The sequence below is a fragment of the Bos mutus genome, chromosome 10, assembly GCF_027580195.1.
Source record: "Bos mutus isolate GX-2022 chromosome 10, NWIPB_WYAK_1.1, whole genome shotgun sequence".
Lineage (NCBI taxonomy): Eukaryota > Metazoa > Chordata > Mammalia > Artiodactyla > Bovidae > Bos > Bos mutus.
The window spans coordinates 15,884,347-15,896,069 of NC_091626.1; the positions used below are offsets into that span (position 1 = coordinate 15,884,347).

General features: G+C 45.2%; 1 protein-coding gene across 1 annotated transcript; it reads left to right on the plus strand.

Annotated features, from left to right (window-relative positions):
• The first annotated feature begins 5,946 nt into the window (after positions 1–5,946).
• Positions 5,947–8,116, plus strand: RPLP1 (ribosomal protein lateral stalk subunit P1). Its single transcript, XM_005909682.3, has 4 exons — positions 5,947–6,162; positions 6,875–6,949; positions 7,662–7,779; positions 7,992–8,116. Exons 1-4 carry the CDS (start codon positions 6,091–6,093, stop codon positions 8,069–8,071), a joined length of 345 nt encoding a protein of 114 aa, XP_005909744.1. The 5' UTR covers positions 5,947–6,090; the 3' UTR covers positions 8,072–8,116.
• Positions 8,117–11,723: the final 3,607 nt, after the last annotated feature.

The following is an 11,723-nucleotide window of genomic DNA, read 5'->3' on the forward strand; positions in this document are numbered from 1 at the left end:
ATGCTTACTCCTTGGAAGAAAAGTTATGACCAACCTAGATAGCATATTCAAAAGTAGAGCCATTACTTTGCTAACAAAGGTCCGTCTAGTCAAGGCTATGGTTTTTCCAGTGGTCATGTATGGATGTGAGAGTTGGACTGTGAAGAAAGCTGAGTGCCGAAGAATTGATGCTTTTGAACTGTGGTATTGGAGAAGACTCTTGAGAGTCCCTTGGACTGCAAGGAGATCCAACCAGTCCATTTTAAAGGAGATCAGCCCTGGGATTTCTTTGGAAGGAATGATGCTAAAGCTGAAACTCCAGTACTTTGGCCACCTCATGCGAAGAGTTGACTCATTGGAAAAGACTCTGATGCTGGAAGGGATTGGGGGCAGGAGGAGAAGGGGACGACAGAGGATGAGATGGCTGGATGGCATCACTGACTCGATGGACGTGAGTCTGGGTGAACTCCGGGAGTTGGTGATGGACAGGGAGGCCTGGCGTGCTGCGATTCATGGGATCGCAAAGAGTCGGACATGACTGAGCGACTGAACTGAACTGAACAGTGAATATAGACAACACTACTGTACTGTAAGGAGCTTCCTAGGTGGCTCAGTGGTAAAGAATTTACCTGCCAATGCGGGGGACGTAGGAGACATAGTTTCAATCCCGGGGTCGGGAAGATGCCCTGGAGAAGGAAATGGCAGCCCATTCCAGTATTCTTGTCTGGGAAATCCCATGGACAGAGGAGTCTGGTGGGCTACAGTTCATAGAGTCGTAAAGAGTCAGACATGAGTGAGCATGCAGCGTGCACACTCTGTATCATAAAAGTCAAACTTGCTAAGAGACTAGAACTTGATTATTCCAACTAGTGAGAAGAAATAATTCTGAAATGTGATACAGGTGCTAATTATTACTATGTGCACGTGTGCTCATTTGTGTCTGATTCTTTGCAGCCCCACGGACTGCAGCCCGTCAGGCTCTGCTATCCATGGAATTCTCCAGGCAAGAATACTACAGTGGGTTGCCTTATCCTTCTCCAGGGAAATCTTCCCCACCCAGGGACCGAATCCGTATCTCTTGCATCTCCTGCATTGGCAGGCAGATTGTTTTATCACTGCGCCACCTGGGAAGCCCAATTATTACTACAATGGCAATCATTATAATACATAAATGATCTAATTATACATTACAAGATGTTGTACACCTTAAATTTAGACAATGTTACATGTCAAATGTATTTCAATAAAAAATGAAAAGTAGATTCTTGGAATTGTAAAAAGAAAAAAGAAAGCACTAGATAATATAAAAATAATTTGCCACGAACCGACAAATTCAGTGAATTTCCATGATAACCATATGTGCTAAAGCACTTCAGTCATGTCTGACTGTGTGTGACCCTGTGGACCACAGCCTGCCAGGCTCCTCTGTCCATGGGATTCTCCAGGCAAGAGTACTGGAGTGGGTTGCAACGGCCTCCTCCAGGGGATCTTTCCCACCCAGGAATCGAACCCAGGTCTCCTGCAGTGTAGGCAGGTTGTCTACCACCAGTGCCACCTGGGAAGCCCGGAATATCTATGTATTAACTATGCTCTTCTAGACATTTCAACAAAAAACATGGTTTTGGGACAAAATCAGAAGTAGTACTATGGAACATTATGATGACACAGCTGTTCTTAGCTGAACATACATTTTTCTGTTTGTTTTTTTTTTTTTTTCAGTCCGATTTTTTAATTACTAAAATTTTTACCAAACCACAAGTTTGTGTACACGACACACAGTGAGGCCAACCAACACCAAAACTAATTAGAGTCTGGAACAGAAAAGTTTATTACAGATTCATACAAGGAGATGGGTACCTTATGCCCTAAGAAGCCCAAAGGTACTGAAAGCTTTCAGCAAGCTCCTTTATTCAGCAAGCCCCTTTCAAAGCAAAAGGTGAGGGAGGGGCATGGTGAGTTGCTGCAAACTTCCTGGTGTCCGATCCTTTGTTCTTGAAGTCTGGTCATGGTCAGGTAATGATGTTCCTGTAAACCTCTACCAGATGAATGTTATTCTCTGTCCTGACCAGAAAGGGCAAAGTCCCAAGGCACAGCTTTCACCCTCCAAGGTCCCCATCCTGCCGAAGAGGAGGCAGAGCTCAGTTGGCAGCTCCTTCAGGGCCAGGTTTCCACATCCTGCCCAGCTGTCATCCCTGAGTTCACCCAACCCACACTGGCCCTGTCTCCTCAGGCTGCCCAAATGGGGGACACTGGGTCTCACAGACTGCAGCCCAGGCAGACGGCCACGGCTAGAAGGTCACAGTGACAGGGTTGGGGGAGAGGCTCACCACTGCCTCCAGGTCTGGGCCATGGCTAATGGAGGCCCTTAGTGAGGGCTCTGGAGCTCTGCAGGACGTAGTCCCCAGTCTGTTCCCTGGGCCCTCCAGCTCTCCTGCTGGCCCAAGGCTGGGTAAGCTGGAGGGCCTCTAGGAGAAGGCCTGAACCTGCCTCTTAATTCACTCTCCACCTGATGACCACCACACTACCGACCCTTGGCTAACTCGGTTCCCTAATGGTCCCCCATCAACAGTTACTTGTGAGCAGGGCCCACTGCGGTGCTGACCAAGAGCTGAGCAGGACACTAACAGTCGCTCACTGACAGCTGGTTGCTAGAGGGCAGGGCCCACTGAGGCACCAGAGCAGTGGCTGAGCAAGACCTGTCGCCCAGTAACAGGGAGCAGAATAAAGAGCACAGCAACGGCTGCCTCCTAAGGATTGTGCTCATCTTGCTCCCTTACAAAATGAGTTTATCTGTTTTTTAAAATTTTATTTAATTTTAATTGAAGGATAACTGTTTTACAATACCGTGTTGGTTTCTGCCATATATCAAGATGAATCAGACATAGGTCTACATATGTCCCCTCTCTCTTGAAACTCCCTCCCACCCAATATTTTTTTTATTATTATTAATAGTGAAGGTGTAATATTATTCCTAGCAAAAAGCATATCCAAACATTAGGCGAAAAGACAAAATCCACTTATTTGTAGGCAAGGTCATATGTTTGTTTCTAGAATGCTTCAGAGTACCTCTCTCAATAGCTGTTACTCTATTTCTTGACTATTTTTAATTTTCTAAAATGTCACATTGCTTAGTCTTTTGAAACACTTTTTTTTTTTTGCCTCACTACACTGTTTACGATCTTAGTTCCCCCATCAGGGATTGAACCCGGGTCTCTAACAGTGGAAACGCTAGAATTTCCATGAAATAGATCTTAACGGGAAGTTTTTATTATGATATGGGAACATGGGGTAGTAGAATTTGTCTGAAGTAAGGGTATGTTGAGTCCAGTAAGTCTCTGAAAGGGAAATGCATCAGCAATTGATGTTTTGCTTAAACAGTTCAAAATAGTTACGAAGAATAGCTGTAGTTAATTGGGTGCTCAGTCTCTGATACCCTGTAAAGGTGTTATTTGTCATTTACAGGTGAAGAAGTAGACCGGAGGCAAAGGGAAGGGGGCGGCAGAGGATGAGATGGTTAGATGGCATCACTGACTCAATGGACATGAATTTGAGCCAACTTCAGGAGATAGTAGAGGACAGAGGATCCTGGAGTGCTGCAGTTCATGGGGTAGCAAAGAGGTGGACACAACTTAGCAACTGAACAACATCATCAAACTAAAAAGCTTGTGCACAGAAAGTGAAACCATCAACAAAATGAAAAGGCAACCTAGTGAGTGGGAAAATACACTTGCAATCATGTGTCTAATAAAGAGTTAATATCCAAACATACCACAAATTCATACAACTCAGTAACAAAAAAGCCCCCAAACAACTGAATTTTAAAAATGGGCAGATCTGAATAGAGGTTTTTTTCCAAAGAAGACATAAAGAAGACATACAGATGGCCAAACAGGTACTGGAAAAGGTGCGCACCATCACTAATCATCAGAGAAACACAAATTAAAACCACAACTCACACCTGTTAGGAATGTCTATCGTTAAGAAGTGTTAACAAATGTTGGTGAAAATATGGAGAAATGGGAACCCTGACGTACTGCTGGTGGGAATGTAAACTGGTGCAGGCACTATGGAAAACAGTATGGAATTTCCTCCAAAAATTAAAATTAGTATAAGATCCAAAAATTCTACTTCTGAGTTTTTACTTGAAGACAATGAAAAACAGTAACTTGAAAACATACCTGCACCCTCATGTTCCTTGCAGCATTATGTACAACATCCAACACGTGGAAACAACCTTAGTGCCCACCAATGGGTAAATGGATAAAGAAAATGTGATGTGATGCTATTCAGCATAAAAAAGAATAAACTCTAGCCATTTGAGACAACATAAATGAACCGTGAGAGCAGTATGCTAAATGAAATGTCTGACAGAGAGAGAGGAATGCCATATGATCTCAATATACGTGTAATCTTAAACCACCCCCCAAAAACCCCAAACAAGCTCATAGATACAGAAAACAGGTGGTTGACAGGTGAGGATGGGGGGAGGGGAGTGAGAGAAATTGGCGAAGGGGAGTCAAAAACTACAAACTTCCCATTATAAAATAAGTCAGTCATGGGGATGTAAGGTACAGCATGGTGACTAGAGTTAATAATGTTGTATCACATATTTAAAAGTTGCTAATAGAGTAGACCTTATCACAAGAAAAAAAACAACTGTTGTCTATGTATAGTGATGGATGTTAACTAGACTTATGGTCTGCTACTGCTGCTAAGTCGCTTCAGTCGTGTCCGACTCTGTGCGACCCCATAGACGGCAGCCCACCAGGCTCCCCCGTCCCTGGGATTCTCCAGGCAAGAACACTGGAGTGGGTTGCCATTTCCTTCTCCAATGCATGAAAGTGAAAAATGAAAGGGAAGTCGCTCGGTCGTGTCCGACTCTTCCCGACCCCATGCGCCGTCCATGGGATTTTCCAGGCAAGAGTACTGGAGTGGGGTATAAACAAGTATCTTTTATGCTGTATACCTGAAACAAATGTCAATTACAATTCAACTTAAAAAATTGTAAAGAAAACCTCTCAGTATGAATCCAACACCAGTATTCGTAGCTTCAAAGGACACAAAACAGCAGTAAAGCACCTAGCGAGACAGCAGCTACATCAAGAGGTCTTTTAACATCACAAGTGAAATTTCAAAGCTTTTACACCGAACCAGAAGGTCCTTTAAAAAAAAAAATGAAGTTGAAGTGGAAAGTTCCCCTATGTTCCTAATATATCTTTTATGCTTTGGGAAGGAAAAAAAAAAAAAAGGCCAAAATTTACTCATAACCCCCAAACCCATCCCTCTCTGCAAACAGAAGCAGGAAGCACTGAATTTAGGTTCCCAGATTTCGAATCCAGGTTCCGTCTCGCGGTAACGCGGAATCTCGGGAAACCAGGACTGCATTTTAATTTTGCCATTACAAAATGGAGATAATAGTACTTATCTCTTACACTGGGTGAGGCTTAACTGAATCTTTGTAGAGTGTGGCCCAGTGCCTGAGACATAGTAGGCGCTCAAATGCTCTGCTATTGCAACGCTGTAGATTTCCCATTTTCTCCTATATTCAGTATTTTACCAGAGACGCTGTTCTAGGCACCGGGACCTCCCGGCTAAACCCCAGTTGCTGCCCTCCAGCAGGTCGCTGCTCGCCAAAGGTGGGGATTGGGGAGTGGGCTGACAACGTCATTAAATGACTGCTTAAGAAGTGTCATACGGTCTACAGTAGGTGGGAGTGACGCCTACTTCCCTAGGTAACTTTTCCGTAAAAGTATTGCTACTGTTCACAAACCCTGAGAGTTTAACCCGAACCAAAGAAGTAAGCATTCACAGCTGCCTGACAACTTGAACCTGCGAACTACTTACAGGTTTGCGCAGGCGTCTTCAGCCGGAAGTCGCGGTATGATCTATCCCCGCCTCTTCCGGCCCCGCCTCTTCCTGAAATCCCGGGAGCCGATTGGTTCGCGTGACCGGTATAAGAAGCTGCGCGCAGGCGCGCGGTTCTCTTTCCTCCGCTGCCGCTAAGGTGCTCGGTTCTTCCGAGGAAGCTAAGGCCGTTTTGGGGTGAGGCCCTCACTTCATCCGGCGACTAGCACCGCGCTCGGCAGCCCCCACCTAGCACTCGCTCGCACCATGGCCTCCGTCTCCGAGCTTGCTTGTATCTACTCTGCCCTCATTCTGCACGACGATGAGGTGACGGTCACGGTGAGTGCGGGCCTGGGCCGGCGGCGTGGCGGCCTCTGTGGGCGGCCGGTTCCCCACCCTCGCAGGCGTTAGGGGCAGGCCCTTCCGGCGGGAGTGGCGGCCATCGACACCGGGCGGAGGGGCGGACAGGCGGGACTGGCACCCGTCGGATGGGCCCATGTGCGAGCTCTCTGGGGCATCGGCCATGTGCCCGCCCTAGAGTGAGTGAGTTTCACTTACAGCGGAGCGCGCCGACTTTGAGAACTTTTTTATTTAGAGAAACGTGTGAAACCCGTGGGTAGCCTCATGCGCAGCTATAACGTGTCCCACGACTATATCTCCTTTGGGTGTGATTTCCTTGGTCCTCTGAGTAGGTCTTGTGGGGCCTGGCTGTGTGGTGCGGAGGGGAACACTGCGCTCTGCTCCACCTCTGGCATTGCCTCACAGCTTAAAATAGCAATGTAACTTGGGCAGGTCTCAGCCTGTGAAATGGCAGCGATAAACTCGAGGCCTTGCCAAGTACCTGGCACGCGGGAGCGGAAGCATTTATTTTGCCTTAAAAGTGGAAGAAACAGTCGTCTTAGATTAGTATACATGCAATGTCAATAGAGTACTCGGATTGGTAAACGGTAGTTTTGTACCCCGGTTATCAGTTATTTGCTTTCAGTTTGCAGTATTTTGAAGACGTTTACGAAAGTGCCGTCTGATGGGGTGCCCGTTTTATTTGTTTTAGGAGGATAAGATCAATGCCCTCATTAAAGCAGCCGGTGTAAATGTTGAGCCTTTCTGGCCAGGTTTGTTTGCAAAGGTAAGGTGATGGTGAAAAGGTGATTTGTTTGGAGAAGCAAATTTTGGAAGACCTACTGATTTATTAAATCAGGTGCTCGTGCTAACCTCCAAAAGTGCTGGAAGGCCCCGTGTTTCACTGGACTTGTCCAAATAGAAGGGGTATTTCCTCATATTTCCATCTCTAGGAGCTAATTATGGTTTTGTTCTGTGGTGTATTTTTCTCATGGTCTCATAGCCTGCTTTCTCTTTCCTTCTGTTCTAAAATCATGAGGAAAATATATTACCAGGTCATTCTTTCATTATATAAAAGGGTCATCCAAGATATACTATCTATGCTGTTCCAAGTAAATCTTGCCAGCATGGTGGTGACATTTTATTGATCGCTTATTCTGTATCAGAATATAAAAGACCAAGGAATTTAGCAGTGGCCACCTTCCACAGTGTAGGTTACTTAATCTCTGGCAAGTGAAACTAATAGCCTCTATTCACCTCCTGTTCTTCAGTCTTAAGATTGGAAACACTGTACCCTGTTCTCTGTTAGTGATCTCTAAAACACTGATCTGTTAGTGAATTCCCTTGGGAAAATTACATAGAATTACATAGCAGTCTAAAAAAATAGAATTCACTGTTAAGAGGAGACATGAACTGTACTTGTAAGTTAAGCCAGCATTTCGGTGCTATAACAGAAGGCCAGAACTAAGCATTTACCTGAATATGCACATGTGTTGCAGGCTTTGGCCAATGTCAACATCGGGAGCCTCATCTGCAATGTGGGGGCTGGTGGACCTGCCCCAGCGGCCGGTGCTGCACCAGCAGGAGGTCCTGCCCCATCCACTGCTGCTGCCCCAGGTAGGAAACTTGGTATTGGAGGGAGGAGGGTGGAGATTAGAGGTACTAGGGGCAAAATTGCTCTTCATTTGCTAAGAGTAGATGTGTAGAAATCTTAAGAGGCATCATCTGATGAGGGAAAGCTAGGATATTTTTGACTGTGTGAGCTGTAGGGCCTGGAGCTCTTTGGAGTTTTAGTGAGGTAACTGACTTGTTTTTTGCTTTGTTTTTAGCTGAGGAGAAGAAAGTAGAAGCAAAGAAAGAAGAATCTGAAGAGTCTGATGATGACATGGGCTTTGGTCTTTTTGACTAAATCTCTTTAGTAACACATTGAATAAAAAGCTGAGCTGTTTGCTGCTGTCGGTCTTAACTGATAGTTCTGGGGGGTGTGTTGTGTGAAAATGAACTTTGGCTTTCAGTGTTTTCTGCCATGACACGAGCTGGGAGCAACATTGAGAACTGCATGGGGAGGCTGGAGGAGAAAGGCTCAGAGCAGACACCTTGTCCAGATTACTCACATGACTTCATGATTACAGGATTTGTTCTCTAGACTGAATAAGAGTCACTGTTGGGCATGGGGGTGTGTGATCCAGATCTCAGATACTTGAAAGATGAAGTAGCTCTGGGGAGAGGTGACTGAACAATGGTATGAAGGGTAAATTGGTTCACTTTTCAAAATGCCAGGGCCATCCTAGAACTTGGATTCACATAAAAGGTATATTCAGAGCATCTGTTAGGTGCTAGGCACTTGGGACATCTGTGCATTTGATAGGGAAATGAGGCTGAGGTTGTAGGACTTTCTGGCCCATGGCCCTGAACATCTTCACTGCAGTGTGAGGTGAGGTGAAGTCGCTCAGTTGTGTCCGACTCTTTGCGACCCCGTGGACTATAGCCCACCAGGCTCCTCCGTCCATGAGATTCTCCAGGCAAGAATACTGGAGTGGGTTGCCATTTCCTTCTCCAGGGGATCTTCCTGACCCAGGGATCGAACCCAGGTCTCCCACATTGGAGGCAGACCTCTGAGCCACCAGGGAAGCAGGACCACTTTGTATACATTACTGTGTCCAAGTCTCAATGGTCCATTGAAGACTAGGACTGAATTTTGATTGAACAACAACATTCAAACAAAATAAGTGGCCCCAGACTGTCAATGGAAACCACAGATGAGGACTGTAAGGTGTAAATAATTTAGGACCTTGAGGCAGGTAGGGTACAATGAGAAAAATGATGAAAATGTCATTCAAATTTTGGAGATGTACAAAATGCATAACGGCTAACCTAAAAGAAGGCCAGCATTGTGCTAATAAGTAATTAGCACAGTAAGTTCATGGATTAAAACCACGAAATGACTCCAAGTAAAAGTCTGCTCAGTTGTGTCCAACTCTGGGATTCTCCAGGCCAAAATACTGGAGTGGGTAGCCTTTCCCTTCTTCAGGGGATCTTCCCTACCCAGGAATTAAACTGGGAATCAAATCATTGCAGGCCGATTCTTTACCAACTGAGCTATCGGAAGCAGTGATTCTGAAGCCTGCTTTAACTGCATCGTTCCCCATGCTCCTGCCCCTGCTGCCCCTGCCTCAGCTTTCTCATGTAGTGAAGGAAGTAGTACATTTAAAATGTATTATTTGTGGTTTGTGCTGCCTTTTGCCCAGGCTTTAATTGCTGCAAGCAGGGATGGGGACTCTGTTGTGTGCTGGCTTCTGCTTGCAGTGGCTGCTTTTGTGGAGCACAGGCTTTTAAGTGAGTGTGCCTTATGGGAGATGTGGGATCTTCCCAGGCCAGGGATCACACCTGTGTCCCCTGCACTGGCAGGTGGATTCTTAACCACTGGACCACCTGGGAAGACCCAAAAGAAATCTTAATATAGTAAAAATCTATTAATAGTAAAGCTAAAAAAGGTTTTTCCAAAGAATGTCCTGATAATCAAATTAGGAGGCCATAGCAGTCATTCATTTGAGTAAGAACTGCCCAGTTCCACCCACCTTCCAGTTCCCTGAGCCTTGACTTCTTGCAAAGTGAGAATCACCTACTTCATATTGGAAAGTGAACCAAGTACCACTTGCTGGCACATGCATGTTACTTCCCTTCTGCATAAGGTATAAAGAACACAGCTGGCTTCCCAGGTTTCCTGAATCTAGGCAAGCCTTGTGCTCCCCAAGTCCCTTTCCTTCTGATCCTGCTGGATCCTGCAGCAGCTTTGGTGTCTCAGCTAGTGTCACACGTCGTACTTGTTCACCAAGCATACTTGTTTGTTTAAACAGTTGCATTGTTAAAATTCTATTCACTTCTGTGGCCACTGAAAGTGTAGGTCCATAGACAGCTCGCTCACCCCTCTAATGCTGCATTAGCAGGAAGCCAATAGAAAAAGCAAGAGAGTTCCAGAAAAACGTCTACTTCTGCTTTATTGACTATGCCAAAGCCTTTGACTGTGTGCATCACAACAAACTGGAAAATCCTTAGAGATCGGAATACCAGACCACCTTACCTGCCTCTTGAGAAACCTGTAAGTAGGTCAAGAAGCGACAGAACCGCACATGGAACAATGTATTGGTTCCAAATTGGGAAAGGAGTATGTTTAGGCTGTATATTGTCACCCTGCTTGTTTAACTTATATGCAGAGTACATCATGAGAAACGCTGGGCTGGAGGAAGCACAAGCTGGAATCAAGATTCCTCGGAGACATATTAATAACCTCAGATATGCAGATGACACCACCCTTATGGCAGAAAGTGAAGAAGAACTAAAGAGCCTCTTGATGAAAGTGAGAAAGTGAAAAAGCTGGCTTAAAACTCAACATTCAAAAAACTAAGATCATGGCATCCTGTCCCATCACTTCATGGCAAATAGATGGGGAAACAACGGAAACTGACAGACTATTTTCTTGGGCTCCCAAATCACTGCAGATGGTGACTGCAGCCATGAAATTAAAAAGCACTTGTTCTTGGAAGAAAAGCCATGACCAACCTAGACAGCATATTGAAAAGCAGAGACGTTACTTTGCTGACAAAGGTCCGTTTAGTCAAAGCTATGGTTTTCCCAGTAGTCATGTATGGATGTGAGAGTTGGACCATAAAGAAAGCTGAGTACAGAAAAATTGATGCTTTTGAACTGTGGTGTTGGAGATGACAGAGGATGGGTTGGCTGGATGGCATCACCAACAATGGACATGAGTTTGAGCAAGCTCTGGGAGTTGGTGATGGACAAAGGGGCCTGGCATGCTGCAGTCCATAGGGTTAAAAAGAGTCGGACGTGACTGAGCTACTGAACTGAACTGAACTGTTCAGTCTGGACTGCAGCATGCCAGGCCTCCCTGTCCATCACCAACTCCCAGAGCTTGCTCAAACTCATGTCCGTTGAGTTGGTGATGCCATCCAGACATCTCATCCTCTGTCGTCCCCTTCTCCTGCCTTTAAATCTTTTCCAGCATCAGGGTCTCTTCTGATGAGTCAGTTCTTCCAATCAGGTAGCCAAGGTATTGGAGTTTCAGCTTCAGCATCAGTCCTTCTAATGAATATTTAGGACTGATTTCCTTCAGGATTGACAGGTTTGGTCTTGCAGTCCAAGGGACTCAAGGGTTTTCTCCAACACCACAGTTCAAAAGCATCAATTCTTCGGCGCTCAGCTTTCTTTATGATCCAACTCTCACATCCGTATATGACTACAGGAAAAACCATAGCTTTGACTAGATGGACCTTGGTTGGCAAAGTAATGTCTCTGCTTTTTAATATGCTGTCTAGGTTTGTCATAGCTTTTCTTCCAAGGAGCAATATGGCTGTAATTCTCATGTTTAGAAGAATTTTAGGAACAAACGTGGTCATTGACAAACCATCTAAGAAAACAAACAAAAAATCCATGTTTTCACTGAATGTGTTGCACAATGGGATAGGTTTAAAAAAAAATCTAAAGGTCCTTTCTGTCAGCTGTTAATAATGTTTTGTTGGTGGTGGTGGTCTTCTCAACAAAAA

Excerpts from the sequence above, each read along its gene's own strand:
- RPLP1 (XM_005909682.3), top strand. The coding sequence starts at position 6,091 with ATGGCCTCCGTCTCCGAGCTTGCTTGTATCTACTCTGCCCTCATTCTG. Across the intron at positions 6,163-6,874 it reads ACGATGAGGTGACGGTCACG|GAGGATAAGATCAATGCCCT; the intron begins GTGAGTGCGGGC and ends TATTTGTTTTAG. Across the intron at positions 7,780-7,991 it reads ATCCACTGCTGCTGCCCCAG|CTGAGGAGAAGAAAGTAGAA; the intron begins GTAGGAAACTTG and ends CTTTGTTTTTAG.